Below are 22,414 nucleotides of genomic sequence, written 5' to 3'. Positions count from 1 at the left end.
CACTGATAGTATGAAAGTGACAGTATGACAGCAACAGTATGAAAGCGACAGTATGACACTGATAGTCTGACAGCGACAGTATGAAAGCGACAGCATGACAGTGACAGTATGACACTGATAGTATGAAAGCGACAGTATGACAGCGACAGCATGAAAGCGACAGTATGAAAGCGACAGTATGACAGCGACAGCATGACAGCGACAGTATGACAGCGACAGTATGAAAGCGACAGTATGAAAGCGACAGCATGACAGTGACAGTATGAAAGCGACAGTATGACAGCGACAGCATGACAGTGACAGCATGACAGCGACAGCATGACAGCGACAGTATGACAGCGACAGCATGACAGCGACAGTATGAAAGCGACAGCATGACACTGATAGTATGAAAGCGACAGTATGACAGCGACAGCATGACAGTGACAGTATGACAGCGACAGCATGACAGCGACAGTATGACAGCGACAGCATGACAGCGACAGTATGAAAGCGACAGTATGACAGCGACAGTATGACAGCAACAGTGTGACAGCGACAGTATGACACTGATAGTATGAAAGCGACAGCATGACAGCGACAGTATGAAAGCGACAGCATGACAGCGACAGTATGAAAGCGACAGCATGACAGTGACAGCATGACAGCGACAGTATGACAGTGACAGCATGACAGCGACAGTATGACAGCGACAGTATGACAGCGACAGCATGACAGCGACAGTATGACACTGATAGTATGTAAGCGACAGTATGACACTGATAGTATGAAAGCGACAGTATGACAGCGACAGCATGACAGCGACAGCATGACAGCGACAGCATGACAGCGACAGTATGACAGCGACAGCATGACAGCGACAGTATGACAGCGACGGTATGACAGCGACAGTATGACAGCCACAGTATGATAGCGACAGTATGACAGCGACAGTCTGATCGCGACAGCATGACAGCAACTGTATGATCGCGACAGTATGACAGCGACAGTATGACAGCGACAGCATGACAGCGACAGTATGACAGCGACAGCATGACAGCGACTGTATGACAGCGACAGTATGACAGCGACAGCATGACAGCGACAGTCTGATCGCGACAGTATGACAGCGACAGCATGACACTGATAGTATGAAAGTGACAGTATGACAGCGACAGTATGAAAGCGACAGTATGACACTGATAGTATGCAAGCGACAGTATGAAAGCGACAGCATGACAGCGACAGTATGAAAGCGACAGTATGAAAGTGACAGTATGACAGCCACAGTATGAAAGCGACAGTATGACACTGATAGTATGAAAGCGACAGTATAAAAGCGACAGCATGAAAGCGACAGTATGACAGCGACAGTATGACAGCGACAGTATGACAGCGACAGCATGACAGAGACAGTATGACAGCGACAGTATGACAGCGACAGCATGACAGCGACAGTCTGATCGCGACAGTATGACAGCGACAGTATGACACTGATAGTATGAAAGTGACAGTATGACAGCAACAGTATGAAAGCGACAGTATGACACTGATAGTCTGACAGCGACAGTATGAAAGCGACAGCATGACAGTGACAGTATGACACTGATAGTATGAAAGCGACAGTATGACAGCGACAGCATGAAAGCGACAGTATGAAAGCGACAGTATGACAGCGACAGCATGACAGCGACAGTATGACAGCGACAGTATGAAAGCGACAGTATGAAAGCGACAGCATGACAGTGACAGTATGAAAGCGACAGTATGACAGCGACAGCATGACAGTGACAGCATGACAGCGACAGCATGACAGCGACAGTATGACAGCGACAGCATGACAGCGACAGTATGAAAGCGACAGCATGACACTGATAGTATGAAAGCGACAGTATGACAGCGACAGCATGACAGTGACAGTATGACAGCGACAGCATGACAGCGACAGTATGACAGCGACAGCATGACAGCGACAGTATGAAAGCGACAGTATGACAGCGACAGTATGACAGCAACAGTGTGACAGCGACAGTATGACACTGATAGTATGAAAGCGACAGCATGACAGCGACAGTATGAAAGCGACAGCATGACAGCGACAGTATGAAAGCGACAGCATGACAGTGACAGCATGACAGCGACAGTATGACAGTGACAGCATGACAGCGACAGTATGACAGCGACAGTATGACAGCGACAGCATGACAGCGACAGTATGACACTGATAGTATGTAAGCGACAGTATGACACTGATAGTATGAAAGCGACAGTATGACAGCGACAGCATGACAGCGACAGTATGAAAGCGACAGCATGACAGTGACAGCATGACAGCGACAGTATGACAGTGACAGCATGACAGCGACAGTATGACAGCGACAGCATGACAGCGACAGCATGACAGCGACAGTATGACAGCGACAGTATGACACTGATAGTATGTAAGCGACAGTATGACAGCGACAGCATGACAGCGACAGTATGACAGCGACAGTATGACACTGATAGTATGAAAGCGACAGTATGACAGCGACAGTATGACAGCGACAGCATGACAGCGACAGTATGACAGCGACAGTATGACAGCGACAGTATGACAGCGACAGTATGACACTGATAGTATGTAAGCGACAGTATGACAGCGACAGCATGACAGCGACAGTATGACAGCGACAGTATGACAGCGACAGCATGACAGCGACAGTATGACAGCGACAGTATGACAGCGACAGTATGACACTGATAGTATGTAAGCGACAGTATGACAGCGACAGCATGACAGCGACAGCATGACAGCGACAGTATGACAGCGACAGCATGACAGCGACAGTATGACAGCGACAGTATGACAGCGACAGCATGACAGCGACAGTATGACAGCGACAGCATGACAGCGACAGTATGACACTGATAGTATGTAAGCGACAGTATGACAGCGACAGCATGACAGCGACAGCATGACAGCGACAGTATGACAGCGACAGTATGACAGCGACAGCATGACACTGATAGTATGTAAGCGACAGTATGACAGCGACAGTATGACAGCGACAGCATGACACTGATAGTATGTAAGCGACAGTATGACAGCGACAGCATGACAGCGACAGTATGAAAGCGACAGTATGACACTGATAGTATGAAAGCGACAGTATGAAAGTGACAGTATGACAGTGACAGTATGACAGCGACAGTATGACACTGATAGTATGTAAGCGACAGTATGACAGCGACAGCATGACAGCGACAGTATGACAGCGACAGTATGACACTGATAGTATGTAAGCGACAGCATGACAGCGACAGTATGACAGCGACAGTATGACACTGATAGTATGTAAGCGACAGTATGACAGCGACAGTATGACAGCGACAGTATGACACTGATAGTATGTAAGCGACAGCATGACAGCGACAGTATGACAGCGACAGTATGACACTGATAGTATGTAAGCGACAGTATGACAGCGACAGTATGACAGCGACAGTATGACAGCGACAGTATGACACTGATAGTATGTAAGCGACAGTATGACAGCGACAGCATGACAGCGACAGTATGACAGCGACAGTATGACACTGATAGTATGTAAGCGACAGTATGACAGCGACAGCATGACAGCGACAGTATGACAGCGACAGTATGACAGCGACAGTATGACAGCGACAGTATGACAGCGACAGTATGTGAGATGTTCTTTGGTGTGATAACATCTCAGCTGCTGAGGTCAACCATGTCGTTCATAAAAATGCTCTCATCCATCCTTCCAAGGAGAGAGACCACACAGTGACCAGGAAATGGGGGAAAGTGGGGTGGAGTGGCCCGCATTGCAGTGCTAATGCCGATGGGAGAGGAAGTCCTGGCAATCGTATGACACCTGACAGGGCATGCCATAGCAGAGGGTGAAATGTGGGTTCAACAGAGGGTGGGTGAAAGTCTTATGCATGAAAAATGGCATACTGTGTAACCAATACAACATATTTAATCTTGTTTGCAGAGCTTTGAAATAATGAAGGACCTGTAAAGTGAAAGGTCGCTGGAAGATGCTGGAAACTATTATTAAAGAAGTCTTAACATTGCACTTGGAACAAGTCAGTTTGGTTTTACTGAAGGGAAATCCTGTTTGACAAATTTATTCGAGTTTTTTGAGGGTGTAACTAGTAGGGTAGATAAAGGGGAACCAGTAGTTGTCGTATACCTGGATTTTCAAAAGACATTTGATAAGGTGCCACATAAAAGATTAATGGGCAAGATAAGGGCTCATGGTGTTGGGGATAATATATCAGCGTGGATAGAGGATTGGTTAACAGACAGGAAGCAGAGAGTGGGCATAAATGGGGCACTTTCAAGTTGGCAGACAGTGAATAGTGGGGTGCCACAAGGATCAGTGCTGGGGCCTCAGCTATTTAACACTCTATATTAATGACTTCGATGAAGAGACAGAGAGTAATGTATCTAAGTTTGCTTGTGATACAAAGTTCGTGGAAAGGTAAGCTACGGGGAGGATGTAGAGAGGCTGCAAAGAGATATAGACAGATTAAGTGAGTGGGCAACAAGATGGCAAATGGGGTATAATGTAGGGAAGTGTGAAGTTGTTCACTTTGGCCATAAAAATAGAAAAGCAGAATATTTTTTAAAAGATGTGAAACTGGTAAGTGTTGTTCAGAGGGACTTGGGGATACTCATACAAGGAGCGCACAAAGTTAACATGCAGGTGCAGCAAGCTATTAGGAAGGCAAATGACATGATGGTCTTTATTGCAAGGGGATTGGAGTACAGGAATAAAGAAGTCTTACTAAAATTGTACAGGGCTTTGGTGAGACTGCACCTGGAATACTGTGTGCAATTTTGGTCTCTACATTTACGAAAAGGTATGCTTACACTGGAGGCAGTGCAGCGAAGATTTATTAAATTGGTCCCTGGGATGAGGGGGTTGTCCTATGATGAGAGGCTGAGTAAATTGGGCCTATATTCTCTGGAGTGTAGAAGAATGAGAGGTGATCTCATTGAGCCATACAAGATTCTGAAGGGGCTGGATAGGGAAGAAGCTGAGAGATTGTTCCCACTGGTCAGGGAATCTAGAACATGGGGACACTGTCTCAGGATAAGGGGTCAATCAGTCAGCACTGAGATGAAGAGAAATTACTTCACTCAAAGGGTTGTGAATCTTTGGAATTCTCTACCCCAGAGGGTTGTGGATGCTCCATCATTGAATGTATTTAAGGCTGGGGTAGACAGATTTTTGCTCTTGCAGGGAATCAAGAAATATGGGGAGTGGGCAGAAAAGTGGGATTGAAGCTCAAGATCAACCATGTTCGTATTGAATGGCGGAGCAGGCTCGATGGGCCGAATGGTCTACTTTTGCTCCTGTTTCTTGTGTTCTTGTATCGTTGAGATGTCACATTCAATAACATGTGTTTTGTTATCATCACAGTGCCAATGCCCAAGGAACATCAGGAGGCGGCAGACAAGCAAGCAGATATACCATCCATCATCACATATACAGCCACCTCCTTGGTAAATGTGGCCCATGTGGAACAGATGTCAGAGTGAGGAGCACAGCACACGTGAGCAGGTGACAGAGGCAGCTGAAGCTGCTGGCAGTCTCCATCGGAGTTTAGGGGACAGCACCAACCATGCTCAGGTTGCTGGAGATGCTGAACCTCTGGGGCTATTCACAAAGAGGATGCTGATGGAGTGGCAAAGGGAAATGTGTGGACATCCAGCAGAAAGCTCCCTCAGAGCAATCAAGGCATCTGAAATACATCTGTTCGATAGTTGCCCTGGAGAGCAATGGCATCGGTTGCACCGTTGCTCTGCCTCTGTTGAAAGGTTCCAGATGGACATCATAAGCCATGAATATCCCTTGTCAGCCAGCAGGCTTCCCCAGAGGCCATGTGGTGAGCTGAACAGCTGAGGCACTTAAGACCGTATAAGAATGGAGTTGTGACAGCTTCCAGGGTACCTTGCACAGATTTGCAGGAAGCATTTGCAGTGGTCACAGACAAGCTGAACATTCAGAGAGTGGAAGCCCTTCCTATTCACAAAGACCTGCAAGCTCGGATGGCATCTTCATGGCTACATGTGTGCAGTCTACCCCCTGCACCTGAGGGAAATCTGCCATTGAGGCAAAACCAACAACTCTGCATGCCCAATGCCTCATCCATGGTGAATTTGATCTAGTCAGATGTCCTAGCACACAGGGCATTTGTCACTTGCAAGATGCACTCATGTGTGGCCTATTGAGAAATTCTACAAATGTCCCTAACCAAAGCCCGAAATGAGCCTGTGGCACAGAAGGGTGACAGTCACCTTCGCCACAGCAGTGGGTGACCACCCACACTCTGGGGCCTGCGTTCATCATCCAGAAGAGCACAGTCCATGACCACCTGCTGCAAGAGGCACAGCCTTCTACAGCACTGCTGCTCTGAAAGCTCTATGAAGCTGAGGTGTTGCCTATAAATTCTCCTTGGATGGAGCTGTCCTCTTCTGTGTCCCACCCTGCCTCTAACCTGTCTGCAGCACTTTGCTACCCATGTCTGCCTCCATTCTGCTCTTTTTCTGTGGTCCAGCCAGTCACCGAGTAAGTGGAGCCCATTACTGGGTCCACATGTGCAGTGCTGTGCAGTGGGCAGCACTGGTCTCTTTAAAACTTTCCCTGGATCAGTTCATAAAAACTTTAATTCACAGACCCGTTTTACTGAGGCACCATCAGCGAGTGCACTTCTCCAATGTCGGTGTTTGACAATGTAAGGGCTCATCCTGGCTGCCCACCCTTTTTTAGCTCCAAAACAGCATAAGCCTTTCATTGAACAATGGTCTCCTGCTGTGCAGCTGAGATGCTGACACAGTGTGGGACCTGTGTGACGTTGGGAGGATTTGATTGGTGGCTCAGACTGCTGACTAATCAATCTTTAATTGAAATTATTGGTGACGCTCCGCTAATGGGCAGAGTCCCTGCTTTTGAGGACAGTCCTCTGGGAAGATTACCCGGAGGCAGGAATGTATCAGCCAGCTGCCCAATCTTTCTATCTCTGAAATTCCTCCCAGTGCCACTTAACCTGTGACACTTAGTTTAGTTTAGTTTAGAGATACAGCACTGAAACAGGCCCTTCGGCCCACCGAGTCTGTGCCGACCATCAACCACCCATTTATACTAATCCTACACTAATTCCATATTCCTACTACATCCCCACCTGTCCCTATATTTCCCTACCACCTACCTATACTAGGGGCAATTTATAATGGCCAATTTACCTATCAACCTGCAAGTCTTTGGCATGTGGGAGGAAACCGGAGCACCCGGAGGAAACCCACGCAGACACAGGGAGAACTTGCAAACTCCACACAGACAGTACCCAGAATTGAACCCGGGTCGCTGGAGCTGTGAGGCTGCGGTGCTAACCACTGCACCGCTGTGCCGTCCCTACCACTGCGCCACTGTACTCTTTGTAAATCAAGTTCTTCGATGTGGCTGTATAATTAACACCATTTTTCTTGATTTCCTTTAACAAAAACATAACAAGCACTTTGTTTCATGAAATAAAAACATGATCTTTTGTCTATTCTGATAAAAAGTCACTGACCTGAAACATTAACTCTGTTTCTGTCTCCACAGATGCTGCCAGATCTGCTGAGTATTTCCAGCATTTTCTGTTTTTATTTCAAATTTACAGCATCTGCAGTATTTTGATTTTATAACTTGTTTGCATGAACCTGTTTCAATCTCTGAGCCTCATTTGACTGCAAGTAGAGAGGAAATTTTACTAACGCGCTTTCAGGAGAGTTTCCCTGATCATGACCTTACCTCATCAAACCAAATTAAAGGAAGTAGCATCGTCTGCATTGCCCCAGTAATTCTAAACAAGGCAATGTGAAAGGTTATTATGCTGCATGATGAATAGTGTAAACATTTCAGAATCTGATCATCTGTCATATGAGCAATTGTCAATTTTACCCTGAATTTGGTTTCAGAATCTGTGACGAAATACTTTCAAGATGAATTAGCACTCCTGCCAACAGTAATGAAAGGGATCTGATTAGTTATTACTTATCTAAGAAGCATTAAATTCCTTTCCAGTCACTCATTATGCAGCAGTAATATTTGTGAATCTGTTTACAGTGTTGAGTCTCAAGTAGTGTCCAGTCAAATTGGCCGCAGATTGGGACGTCAGTCAGCTAATTAAAACTTTACCAGTGACCTTAATCATTTCTCAATTTCTTGCTCCAGAATAAAATCAAACAAAGTCGCAACATTCACAAACCAAAGTATTTTTCTGCTTTTTAAACCAAGTTTCTTGTTCGGTGAGTCCAGTTATTGGGTATAAAATAGGCCCCTGCTGTGGATCTTCTGTAATTCATGCTAAATTTACTCAGACTGACAATAATGAGGTGCTTTCTGAGAATCACTGACGTGTCAGACACTGGATGATTTATTTATTTCAGGGTGAGCGACTGAGGCACAAACTAACATCATGCTCCAGTTGAAGGGCTAGCAGCAGCTAGCTCATGTACAATGGGCTGAATAGCCTCGTGTGCTTTAATTTCTATGATGCTGTGAGTTGACAATCCCCTTTATGTTGCCCCTGATTTTTGGGGCTACCCTGGGGTGGGAGTTGAGGTGGGGCAGAGCAGGGGAGAGTGGCTGCACAGATGGGCCATGTAGATGCATCACCAACATGTAAATGAGCTGAGAGAAGGTGACCGAGCCTCTCACCTTTGTTTACATAGCTCTCAGGACCGAACTCGACCAGGACAGACACAGAACACATTAGGTACTTTTCTTTATCCTTTCATGGGATGTGGGTATCGTTGGCTAATCCCTAAGTGGTGATGAGCCACCTTCTTGAACCATTGCTGTCCATCTGGTGCAGGTACACCCACAGTGCTGTTGGGTGAAAGTAAGACTTGCATTTATATAGCACCTTTCACGACCTCAGGGCATCCCAAACAGTTTACAGCCAATGAAATACCTCTTTGAAGTGTAGTAACTGTTGCAATATAGGCAACGCAGAAGCCAATTTGCACACAGCAAGATCCCACAAACAGCAATGTGATAATGATCAGATAATCTGCTATTTTTGTGATGTTAATTGAGGGATAAATATTGACCAGGACACCACAGATAACTCCCGGCTCCTCTTCCAAATAGTGCTCGGGGATCATTTATGGTCACCTGAGAGGGCAGACGGGGCCTTGGTTCATCCACAAGACGGCGCCTCTCACACTACAGCACTCCCTCAGTACTGACACTCCAACAGTGCGGCGCTGCCTCAGTACTGACCCTCCGACAGTGCGGCACTCCCTCAGTACTGACCCTCTGACAGTGCAGCACTCCCTCAGTACTGACCCTCTGACAGTGCGGCGCTGCCTCAGTACTGACCCTCCGACAGTGCGGCGCTCCCTCAGTACTGACCCTCTGACAGTGCAGCACTCCCTCAGTACTGACCCTCTGACAGTGCAGCACTCCCTCAGTACTGACACTCCAACAGTGCGGCGCTCCCTCAGTACTGACCCTCCGACAGTGCGGCGCTCCCTCAGTACTGACCCTCTGACAGTGCAGCACTCCCTCAGTACTGACCCTCCGACAGTGCAGCGCTTGCTCAGTACTGACCCTCCGACAGTGCAGCACTCCCTCAGTACTGACCCTCTGACAGTGCAGCACTCCCTCAGTACTGACACTCCAACAGTGCGACGCTCCCTCAGTACTGACCCTCTGACAGTGCAGCACTCCCTCAGTACTGACCCTCTGACAGTGCAGCACTCCCTCAGTACTGACCCTCCGACAGTGCAGCACTCCCTCAGTACTGACCCTCTGACAGTGCAGCGCTTGCTCAGTACTGACCCTCCGACAGTGCAGCACTCCCTCAGTACTGACCCTCTGACAGTGCAGCACTCACTCAGTACTGACCCTCCGACAGTGCGGCGCTCCCTCAGTACTGACCCTCTGACAGTGCGGCGCTCCCTCAGTACTGACCCTCCGACAGTGCAGCGCTCCCTCAGTACTGACCCTCTGACAGTGCAGCGCTTGCTCAGTACTGACCCTCCGACAGTGCAGCACTCCCTCAGTACTGACCCTCTGACAGTGCAGCACTCACTCAGTACTGACCCTCCGACAGTGCGGCGCTCCCTCAGTACTGACCCTCTGACAGTGCGGCGCTCCCTCAGTACTGACCCTCCGACAGTGCAGCGCTCCCTCAGTACTGACCCTCCGACAGTGCAGCACTCCCTCAGTACTGACCCTCCGACAGTGCGGCGCTACCTCAGTACTGACACTCCGACAGTGCGGTGCTCCCTCAGTACTGACCCTCTGACAGTGCGGCGCTCCCTCAGTACTGACACTCCGACAGTGCGGTGCTCCCTCAGTACTGACCCTCTGACAGTGCGGCGCTCCCTCAGTACTGACCCTCCGACAGTGCAGCGCTCCCTCAGTACTGACCCTCCGACAGTGCAGCACTCCCTCAGTACTGACCCTCTGACAGTGTGGCGCTCCCTCAGTACTGACCCTCTGACAGTGCAGCACTCCCTCAGTACTGACCCTCTGACAGTGCGGCGCTCCCTCAGTACTGACCCTCTGACAGTGCAGCACTCCCTCAGTACTGACCCTCTGACAGTGCGGCGCCCGCCCAGTACTGACCCTCCGACAGTGCAGCGCTCCCTCAGTACTGACCCTCCGACAGTGCAGCACTCCCTCAGTACTGACCCTCTGACAGTGCAGCACTCACTCAGTACTGACCCTCCGACAGTGCGGCGCTCCCTCAGTACTGACCCTCTGACAGTGCGGCGCTCCCTCAGTACTGACCCTCCGACAGTGCAGCGCTCCCTCAGTACTGACCCTCCGACAGTGCAGCACTCCCTCAGTACTGACCCTCTGACAGTGCAGCACTCACTCAGTACTGACCCTCCGACAGTGCGGCGCTCCCTCAGTACTGACCCTCTGACAGTGCGGCGCTCCCTCAGTACTGACCCTCCGACAGTGCAGCGCTCCCTCAGTACTGACCCTCCGACAGTGCAGCACTCCCTCAGTACTGACCCTCCGACAGTGCGGCGCTACCTCAGTACTGACACTCCGACAGTGCGGTGCTCCCTCAGTACTGACCCTCTGACAGTGCGGCGCTCCCTCAGTACTGACACTCCGACAGTGCGGTGCTCCCTCAGTACTGACCCTCTGACAGTGCGGCGCTCCCTCAGTACTGACCCTCCGACAGTGCAGCGCTCCCTCAGTACTGACCCTCCGACAGTGCAGCACTCCCTCAGTACTGACCCTCTGACAGTGTGGCGCTCCCTCAGTACTGACCCTCTGACAGTGCAGCACTCCCTCAGTACTGACCCTCTGACAGTGCGGCGCTCCCTCAGTACTGACCCTCTGACAGTGCAGCACTCCCTCAGTACTGACCCTCTGACAGTGCGGCGCCCGCTCAGTACTGACCCTCTGACAGTGCGGCGCCCGCCCAGTACTGACCCTCTGACAGTGCAGCATTCCCTCAGTACTGACCCTCCGACAGTGCGGCGCTCCCTCAGTACTGACCCTCTGACAGTGCAGCACTCCCTCAGTACTGACCCTCCGACAGTGCGACGCTCCCTCAGTACTGACCCTCTGACAGTGCGGCGCTCCCTCAGTCCTGACCCTCTGACAGTGCAGCGCTCCCTCAGTACTGACCCTTTGACAGTGCGGCGCTCCCTCAGTACTGACCCTCTGACAGTGCGGCGCTCCCTCAGTACTGACCCTCTGACAGTGCAGCACTCCCTCAGTACTGACCCTCTGACAGTGCGGCGCTCCCTCAGTACTGACCCTCCGACAGTGCAGCGCTCCTTCAGTACTGACCCTCCGACAGTGCAGCACTCCCTCAGTACTGACCCCCTGACAGTGCAGCACTCCCTCAGTACTGACCCTCTGACAGTGCAGCGCTCCCTCAGTATTGACCCTCTGACAGTGTGGCGCGCCCTCAGTATTGACCCTCTGACAGTGCGGCACTCCCTCAGTACTGACCCTCCGACAGTGCAGCGCTCCCTCAGTACTGACCCTCCGACAGAGCGGCACTCCTTCAGTACTGACCCTCTGACAGTGCGGCGCTCCCTCAGTACTGAACCTCTGACAGTGCAGCGCTCCCTCAGTACTGACCCTCTGACAGTGCAGCACTCACTCAGTACTGACCCTCCGACAGTGCAGCGCTCCCTCAGTACAGACCCTCTGACAGTGCAGCACTCCCTCAGAAATGACCCTCTGACAGTGCAGCGCTCCCTCAGTACTGACCCTCTGACAGTGCAGCGCTCCCTCAGTATTGACCCTCTGACAGTGCAGCGCTCCCTCAGTATTGACTCTCTGACAGTGCGGCACTCCCTCAGTACTGACCCTCCGACAGTGCAGCGCTCCCTCAGTACTGACCCTCCGACAGAGCGGCACTCCTTCAGTACTGACCCTCTGACAGTGCGGCGCTCCCTCAGTATTGACCCTCTGACAGTGCGGCACTCCCTCAGTACTGACCCTCCGACAGTGCAGCGCTCCCTCAGTACTGACCCTCTGACAGTGCGACGCTCCCTCAGTACTGACCCTCTGACAGTGCGGCACTCCCTCAGTACTGACCCTCCGACAGTGCAGCGCTCCCTCAGTACTGACCCTCTGACAGTGCAGCATTCCCTCAGTACTGACCCTCCGACAGTGCAGCGCTCCCTCAGTACTGACCCTCTGACAGTGCAGCATTCCCTCAGTACTGACCCTCTGACAGGGCAGCGCTCCCTCAGTACTGACCCTCCGACAGTGCAGCACTCCCTCAGTACTGACCCTCCGACAGTGCGGCACTCCCTCAGTACTGACCCTCTGACAGTGCAGCACTCCCTCAGGACTGACCCTCTGACAGTGCGGCGCTCCCTCAGTACTGACCCTCTGACAGTGCGGCGCCCGTTCAGTACTGACCCTCTGACAGGGCAGCGCTCCCTCAGTACTGACCCTCCGACAGTGCAGCACTCCCTCAGTACTGACCCTCCGACAGTGCGGCACTCCCTCAGTACTGACCCTCTGACAGTGCAGCACTCCCTCAGCACTGACCCTCCGACAGTGCGGCGCTCCCTCAGTACTGACCCTCTGACAGTGCAGCATTCCCTCAGTACTGACCCTCCGACAGTGCTGCGCTCCCTCAGTATTGACCCTCTGACAGTGCAGCATTCCCTCAGTACTGACCCTCCGACAGTGCGGCGCTCCCTCAGTACTGACCCTCTGACAGGGCAGCACTCCCTCAGTATTGACCCTCTGACAGTGCGGCGCTCCCTCAGTACTGACCCTCTGACAGTGCAGCGCTCCCTCGGTACAGACCCTCTGACAGTGCAGCACTCCCTCAGAACTGACCCTCTGACAGTGCAGCGCTCCCTCAGTACTGACCCTCTGACAGTACAGTATTTACTCAGTACTGACCCTCTGACAGTGCAGCGCTCCCTCAGTACTGACCCTCTGACAGTACAGTATTTACTCAGTACTGACCCTCTGACAGTGCAGCACTCCCTCAGTACTGACTCTCTGACAGTGCAGCACTCCCTCAGTACAGACCCTCTGACAGTGCAGCACTCCCTCAGAACTGACCCTCTGACAGTGCAGCGCTCCCTCAGTGCTGACCCTCTGACAGTGCAACGCTCCCTCAGTACTGACCCTCTGACAGTGCGGCACTCCCTCAGTACTGACCCTCCGACAGTGCAACGCTCCCTCAGTACTGACCCTCCCACAGTGTGGCGCTTCCTCAGTACTGACCCCCTGACAGTGCAGCACTCCCTCAGTACTGACCCTCCGACAGTGCAGCGCTCCCTCAGTACTGACCCTCCGACAGTGCGGCGCTCCCTCAGTACTGACCCTCTGACAGTGCAGCACTCCCTCAGTACTGACCCTCCGACAGTGCAGCGCTTGCTCAGTACTGACCCTCCGACAGTGCAGCACTCCCTCAGTACTGACCCTCTGACAGTGCAGCACTCCCTCAGTACTGACACTCCAACAGTGCGACGCTCCCTCAGTACTGACCCTCTGACAGTGCAGCACTCCCTCAGTACTGACCCTCTGACAGTGCAGCACTCCCTCAGTACTGACCCTCCGACAGTGCAGCACTCCCTCAGTACTGACCCTCTGACAGTGCAGCGCTTGCTCAGTACTGACCCTCCGACAGTGCAGCACTCCCTCAGTACTGACCCTCTGACAGTGCAGCACTCACTCAGTACTGACCCTCCGACAGTGCGGCGCTCCCTCAGTACTGACCCTCTGACAGTGCGGCGCTCCCTCAGTACTGACCCTCCGACAGTGCAGCGCTCCCTCAGTACTGACCCTCTGACAGTGCAGCGCTTGCTCAGTACTGACCCTCCGACAGTGCAGCACTCCCTCAGTACTGACCCTCTGACAGTGCAGCACTCACTCAGTACTGACCCTCCGACAGTGCGGCGCTCCCTCAGTACTGACCCTCTGACAGTGCGGCGCTCCCTCAGTACTGACCCTCCGACAGTGCAGCGCTCCCTCAGTACTGACCCTCCGACAGTGCAGCACTCCCTCAGTACTGACCCTCCGACAGTGCGGCGCTACCTCAGTACTGACACTCCGACAGTGCGGTGCTCCCTCAGTACTGACCCTCTGACAGTGCGGCGCTCCCTCAGTACTGACACTCCGACAGTGCGGTGCTCCCTCAGTACTGACCCTCTGACAGTGCGGCGCTCCCTCAGTACTGACCCTCCGACAGTGCAGCGCTCCCTCAGTACTGACCCTCCGACAGTGCAGCACTCCCTCAGTACTGACCCTCTGACAGTGTGGCGCTCCCTCAGTACTGACCCTCTGACAGTGCAGCACTCCCTCAGTACTGACCCTCTGACAGTGCGGCGCTCCCTCAGTACTGACCCTCTGACAGTGCAGCACTCCCTCAGTACTGACCCTCTGACAGTGCGGCGCCCGCCCAGTACTGACCCTCCGACAGTGCAGCGCTCCCTCAGTACTGACCCTCCGACAGTGCAGCACTCCCTCAGTACTGACCCTCTGACAGTGCAGCACTCACTCAGTACTGACCCTCCGACAGTGCGGCGCTCCCTCAGTACTGACCCTCTGACAGTGCGGCGCTCCCTCAGTACTGACCCTCCGACAGTGCAGCGCTCCCTCAGTACTGACCCTCCGACAGTGCAGCACTCCCTCAGTACTGACCCTCTGACAGTGCAGCACTCACTCAGTACTGACCCTCCGACAGTGCGGCGCTCCCTCAGTACTGACCCTCTGACAGTGCGGCGCTCCCTCAGTACTGACCCTCCGACAGTGCAGCGCTCCCTCAGTACTGACCCTCCGACAGTGCAGCACTCCCTCAGTACTGACCCTCCGACAGTGCGGCGCTACCTCAGTACTGACACTCCGACAGTGCGGTGCTCCCTCAGTACTGACCCTCTGACAGTGCGGCGCTCCCTCAGTACTGACACTCCGACAGTGCGGTGCTCCCTCAGTACTGACCCTCTGACAGTGCGGCGCTCCCTCAGTACTGACCCTCCGACAGTGCAGCGCTCCCTCAGTACTGACCCTCCGACAGTGCAGCACTCCCTCAGTACTGACCCTCTGACAGTGTGGCGCTCCCTCAGTACTGACCCTCTGACAGTGCAGCACTCCCTCAGTACTGACCCTCTGACAGTGCGGCGCTCCCTCAGTACTGACCCTCTGACAGTGCAGCACTCCCTCAGTACTGACCCTCTGACAGTGCGGCGCCCGCTCAGTACTGACCCTCTGACAGTGCGGCGCCCGCCCAGTACTGACCCTCTGACAGTGCAGCATTCCCTCAGTACTGACCCTCCGACAGTGCGGCGCTCCCTCAGTACTGACCCTCTGACAGTGCAGCACTCCCTCAGTACTGACCCTCCGACAGTGCGACGCTCCCTCAGTACTGACCCTCTGACAGTGCGGCGCTCCCTCAGTCCTGACCCTCTGACAGTGCAGCGCTCCCTCAGTACTGACCCTTTGACAGTGCGGCGCTCCCTCAGTACTGACCCTCTGACAGTGCGGCGCTCCCTCAGTACTGACCCTCTGACAGTGCAGCACTCCCTCAGTACTGACCCTCTGACAGTGCGGCGCTCCCTCAGTACTGACCCTCCGACAGTGCAGCGCTCCTTCAGTACTGACCCTCCGACAGTGCAGCACTCCCTCAGTACTGACCCCCTGACAGTGCAGCACTCCCTCAGTACTGACCCTCTGACAGTGCAGCGCTCCCTCAGTATTGACCCTCTGACAGTGTGGCGCGCCCTCAGTATTGACCCTCTGACAGTGCGGCACTCCCTCAGTACTGACCCTCCGACAGTGCAGCGCTCCCTCAGTACTGACCCTCCGACAGAGCGGCACTCCTTCAGTACTGACCCTCTGACAGTGCGGCGCTCCCTCAGTACTGAACCTCTGACAGTGCAGCGCTCCCTCAGTACTGACCCTCTGACAGTGCAGCACTCACTCAGTACTGACCCTCCGACAGTGCAGCGCTCCCTCAGTACAGACCCTCTGACAGTGCAGCACTCCCTCAGAAATGACCCTCTGACAGTGCAGCGCTCCCTCAGTACTGACCCTCTGACAGTGCAGCGCTCCCTCAGTATTGACCCTCTGACAGTGCAGCGCTCCCTCAGTATTGACTCTCTGACAGTGCGGCACTCCCTCAGTACTGACCCTCCGACAGTGCAGCGCTCCCTCAGTACTGACCCTCCGACAGAGCGGCACTCCTTCAGTACTGACCCTCTGACAGTGCGGCGCTCCCTCAGTATTGACCCTCTGACAGTGCGGCACTCCCTCAGTACTGACCCTCCGACAGTGCAGCGCTCCCTCAGTACTGACCCTCTGACAGTGCGACGCTCCCTCAGTACTGACCCTCTGACAGTGCGGCACTCCCTCAGTACTGACCCTCCGACAGTGCAGCGCTCCCTCAGTACTGACCCTCTGACAGTGCAGCATTCCCTCAGTACTGACCCTCCGACAGTGCAGCGCTCCCTCAGTACTGACCCTCTGACAGTGCAGCATTCCCTCAGTACTGACCCTCTGACAGGGCAGCGCTCCCTCAGTACTGACCCTCCGACAGTGCAGCACTCCCTCAGTACTGACCCTCCGACAGTGCGGCACTCCCTCAGTACTGACCCTCTGACAGTGCAGCACTCCCTCAGGACTGACCCTCTGACAGTGCGGCGCTCCCTCAGTACTGACCCTCTGACAGTGCGGCGCCCGTTCAGTACTGACCCTCTGACAGGGCAGCGCTCCCTCAGTACTGACCCTCCGACAGTGCAGCACTCCCTCAGTACTGACCCTCCGACAGTGCGGCACTCCCTCAGTACTGACCCTCTGACAGTGCAGCACTCCCTCAGCACTGACCCTCCGACAGTGCGGCGCTCCCTCAGTACTGACCCTCTGACAGTGCAGCATTCCCTCAGTACTGACCCTCCGACAGTGCTGCGCTCCCTCAGTATTGACCCTCTGACAGTGCAGCATTCCCTCAGTACTGACCCTCCGACAGTGCGGCGCTCCCTCAGTACTGACCCTCTGACAGGGCAGCACTCCCTCAGTATTGACCCTCTGACAGTGCGGCGCTCCCTCAGTACTGACCCTCTGACAGTGCAGCGCTCCCTCGGTACAGACCCTCTGACAGTGCAGCACTCCCTCAGAACTGACCCTCTGACAGTGCAGCGCTCCCTCAGTACTGACCCTCTGACAGTACAGTATTTACTCAGTACTGACCCTCTGACAGTGCAGCGCTCCCTCAGTACTGACCCTCTGACAGTACAGTATTTACTCAGTACTGACCCTCTGACAGTGCAGCACTCCCTCAGTACTGACTCTCTGACAGTGCAGCACTCCCTCAGTACAGACCCTCTGACAGTGCAGCACTCCCTCAGAACTGACCCTCTGACAGTGCAGCGCTCCCTCAGTGCTGACCCTCTGACAGTGCAACGCTCCCTCAGTACTGACCCTCTGACAGTGCGGCACTCCCTCAGTACTGACCCTCCGACAGTGCAACGCTCCCTCAGTACTGACCCTCCCACAGTGTGGCGCTTCCTCAGTACTGACCCCCTGACAGTGCAGCACTCCCTCAGTACTGACCCTCCGACAGTGCAGCGCTCCCTCAGTACTGACCCTCCGACAGTGCGGCGCTCCCTCAGTACTGACCCTCTGACAGTGCAGCACTCCCTCAGTACTGACCCTCCGACAGTGCAGCGCTTGCTCAGTACTGACCCTCCGACAGTGCAGCACTCCCTCAGTACTGACCCTCTGACAGTGCAGCACTCCCTCAGTACTGACACTCCAACAGTGCGACGCTCCCTCAGTACTGACCCTCTGACAGTGCAGCACTCCCTCAGTACTGACCCTCTGACAGTGCAGCACTCCCTCAGTACTGACCCTCCGACAGTGCAGCACTCCCTCAGTACTGACCCTCTGACAGTGCAGCGCTTGCTCAGTACTGACCCTCCGACAGTGCAGCACTCCCTCAGTACTGACCCTCTGACAGTGCAGCACTCACTCAGTACTGACCCTCCGACAGTGCGGCGCTCCCTCAGTACTGACCCTCTGACAGTGCGGCGCTCCCTCAGTACTGACCCTCCGACAGTGCAGCGCTCCCTCAGTACTGACCCTCTGACAGTGCAGCGCTTGCTCAGTACTGACCCTCCGACAGTGCAGCACTCCCTCAGTACTGACCCTCTGACAGTGCAGCACTCACTCAGTACTGACCCTCCGACAGTGCGGCGCTCCCTCAGTACTGACCCTCTGACAGTGCGGCGCTCCCTCAGTACTGACCCTCCGACAGTGCAGCGCTCCCTCAGTACTGACCCTCCGACAGTGCAGCACTCCCTCAGTACTGACCCTCCGACAGTGCGGCGCTACCTCAGTACTGACACTCCGACAGTGCGGTGCTCCCTCAGTACTGACCCTCTGACAGTGCGGCGCTCCCTCAGTACTGACACTCCGACAGTGCGGTGCTCCCTCAGTACTGACCCTCTGACAGTGCGGCGCTCCCTCAGTACTGACCCTCCGACAGTGCAGCGCTCCCTCAGTACTGACCCTCCGACAGTGCAGCACTCCCTCAGTACTGACCCTCTGACAGTGTGGCGCTCCCTCAGTACTGACCCTCTGACAGTGCAGCACTCCCTCAGTACTGACCCTCTGACAGTGCGGCGCTCCCTCAGTACTGACCCTCTGACAGTGCAGCACTCCCTCAGTACTGACCCTCTGACAGTGCGGCGCCCGCCCAGTACTGACCCTCCGACAGTGCAGCGCTCCCTCAGTACTGACCCTCCGACAGTGCAGCACTCCCTCAGTACTGACCCTCTGACAGTGCAGCACTCACTCAGTACTGACCCTCCGACAGTGCGGCGCTCCCTCAGTACTGACCCTCTGACAGTGCGGCGCTCCCTCAGTACTGACCCTCCGACAGTGCAGCGCTCCCTCAGTACTGACCCTCCGACAGTGCAGCACTCCCTCAGTACTGACCCTCTGACAGTGCAGCACTCACTCAGTACTGACCCTCCGACAGTGCGGCGCTCCCTCAGTACTGACCCTCTGACAGTGCGGCGCTCCCTCAGTACTGACCCTCCGACAGTGCAGCGCTCCCTCAGTACTGACCCTCCGACAGTGCAGCACTCCCTCAGTACTGACCCTCCGACAGTGCGGCGCTACCTCAGTACTGACACTCCGACAGTGCGGTGCTCCCTCAGTACTGACCCTCTGACAGTGCGGCGCTCCCTCAGTACTGACACTCCGACAGTGCGGTGCTCCCTCAGTACTGACCCTCTGACAGTGCGGCGCTCCCTCAGTACTGACCCTCCGACAGTGCAGCGCTCCCTCAGTACTGACCCTCCGACAGTGCAGCACTCCCTCAGTACTGACCCTCTGACAGTGTGGCGCTCCCTCAGTACTGACCCTCTGACAGTGCAGCACTCCCTCAGTACTGACCCTCTGACAGTGCGGCGCTCCCTCAGTACTGACCCTCTGACAGTGCAGCACTCCCTCAGTACTGACCCTCTGACAGTGCGGCGCCCGCTCAGTACTGACCCTCTGACAGTGCGGCGCCCGCCCAGTACTGACCCTCTGACAGTGCAGCATTCCCTCAGTACTGACCCTCCGACAGTGCGGCGCTCCCTCAGTACTGACCCTCTGACAGTGCAGCACTCCCTCAGTACTGACCCTCCGACAGTGCGACGCTCCCTCAGTACTGACCCTCTGACAGTGCGGCGCTCCCTCAGTCCTGACCCTCTGACAGTGCAGCGCTCCCTCAGTACTGACCCTTTGACAGTGCGGCGCTCCCTCAGTACTGACCCTCTGACAGTGCGGCGCTCCCTCAGTACTGACCCTCTGACAGTGCAGCACTCCCTCAGTACTGACCCTCTGACAGTGCGGCGCTCCCTCAGTACTGACCCTCCGACAGTGCAGCGCTCCTTCAGTACTGACCCTCCGACAGTGCAGCACTCCCTCAGTACTGACCCCCTGACAGTGCAGCACTCCCTCAGTACTGACCCTCTGACAGTGCAGCGCTCCCTCAGTATTGACCCTCTGACAGTGTGGCGCGCCCTCAGTATTGACCCTCTGACAGTGCGGCACTCCCTCAGTACTGACCCTCCGACAGTGCAGCGCTCCCTCAGTACTGACCCTCCGACAGAGCGGCACTCCTTCAGTACTGACCCTCTGACAGTGCGGCGCTCCCTCAGTACTGAACCTCTGACAGTGCAGCGCTCCCTCAGTACTGACCCTCTGACAGTGCAGCACTCACTCAGTACTGACCCTCCGACAGTGCAGCGCTCCCTCAGTACAGACCCTCTGACAGTGCAGCACTCCCTCAGAAATGACCCTCTGACAGTGCAGCGCTCCCTCAGTACTGACCCTCTGACAGTGCAGCGCTCCCTCAGTATTGACCCTCTGACAGTGCAGCGCTCCCTCAGTATTGACTCTCTGACAGTGCGGCACTCCCTCAGTACTGACCCTCCGACAGTGCAGCGCTCCCTCAGTACTGACCCTCCGACAGAGCGGCACTCCTTCAGTACTGACCCTCTGACAGTGCGGCGCTCCCTCAGTATTGACCCTCTGACAGTGCGGCACTCCCTCAGTACTGACCCTCCGACAGTGCAGCGCTCCCTCAGTACTGACCCTCTGACAGTGCGACGCTCCCTCAGTACTGACCCTCTGACAGTGCGGCACTCCCTCAGTACTGACCCTCCGACAGTGCAGCGCTCCCTCAGTACTGACCCTCTGACAGTGCAGCATTCCCTCAGTACTGACCCTCCGACAGTGCAGCGCTCCCTCAGTACTGACCCTCTGACAGTGCAGCATTCCCTCAGTACTGACCCTCTGACAGGGCAGCGCTCCCTCAGTACTGACCCTCCGACAGTGCAGCACTCCCTCAGTACTGACCCTCCGACAGTGCGGCACTCCCTCAGTACTGACCCTCTGACAGTGCAGCACTCCCTCAGGACTGACCCTCTGACAGTGCGGCGCTCCCTCAGTACTGACCCTCTGACAGTGCGGCGCCCGTTCAGTACTGACCCTCTGACAGGGCAGCGCTCCCTCAGTACTGACCCTCCGACAGTGCAGCACTCCCTCAGTACTGACCCTCCGACAGTGCGGCACTCCCTCAGTACTGACCCTCTGACAGTGCAGCACTCCCTCAGCACTGACCCTCCGACAGTGCGGCGCTCCCTCAGTACTGACCCTCTGACAGTGCAGCATTCCCTCAGTACTGACCCTCCGACAGTGCTGCGCTCCCTCAGTATTGACCCTCTGACAGTGCAGCATTCCCTCAGTACTGACCCTCCGACAGTGCGGCGCTCCCTCAGTACTGACCCTCTGACAGGGCAGCACTCCCTCAGTATTGACCCTCTGACAGTGCGGCGCTCCCTCAGTACTGACCCTCTGACAGTGCAGCGCTCCCTCGGTACAGACCCTCTGACAGTGCAGCACTCCCTCAGAACTGACCCTCTGACAGTGCAGCGCTCCCTCAGTACTGACCCTCTGACAGTACAGTATTTACTCAGTACTGACCCTCTGACAGTGCAGCGCTCCCTCAGTACTGACCCTCTGACAGTACAGTATTTACTCAGTACTGACCCTCTGACAGTGCAGCACTCCCTCAGTACTGACTCTCTGACAGTGCAGCACTCCCTCAGTACAGACCCTCTGACAGTGCAGCACTCCCTCAGAACTGACCCTCTGACAGTGCAGCGCTCCCTCAGTGCTGACCCTCTGACAGTGCAACGCTCCCTCAGTACTGACCCTCTGACAGTGCGGCACTCCCTCAGTACTGACCCTCCGACAGTGCAACGCTCCCTCAGTACTGACCCTCCCACAGTGTGGCGCTTCCTCAGTACTGACCCCCTGACAGTGCAGCACTCCCTCAGTACTGACCCTCCGACAGTGCAGCGCTCCCTCAGTACTGACCCTCCAACAGTGCAGCGCTCCCTCAGTATTGATCATCTGACAGTGCAGCA

General features: G+C 54.8%; 1 protein-coding gene across 1 annotated transcript in view; it reads right to left on the bottom strand.

The window, feature by feature from the left end:
• Nucleotides 1–22,414, bottom strand: part of LOC137383041 (scavenger receptor class B member 1-like) — a 305,179-nt gene that overhangs the window by 68,987 nt on the left and 213,778 nt on the right. The window contains 1 exon segment of the mRNA XM_068055640.1: nucleotides 7,788–7,839. Coding sequence (XP_067911741.1) covers nucleotides 7,788–7,839 — 52 coding nt within the window.

This window comes from Heterodontus francisci, chromosome 23, assembly GCF_036365525.1.
Source record: "Heterodontus francisci isolate sHetFra1 chromosome 23, sHetFra1.hap1, whole genome shotgun sequence".
Taxonomy (NCBI): domain Eukaryota; kingdom Metazoa; phylum Chordata; class Chondrichthyes; order Heterodontiformes; family Heterodontidae; genus Heterodontus; species Heterodontus francisci.
Note: the sequence above shows the minus strand (reverse complement) of the source record. Positions and strands in the feature narration are given on the sequence as shown.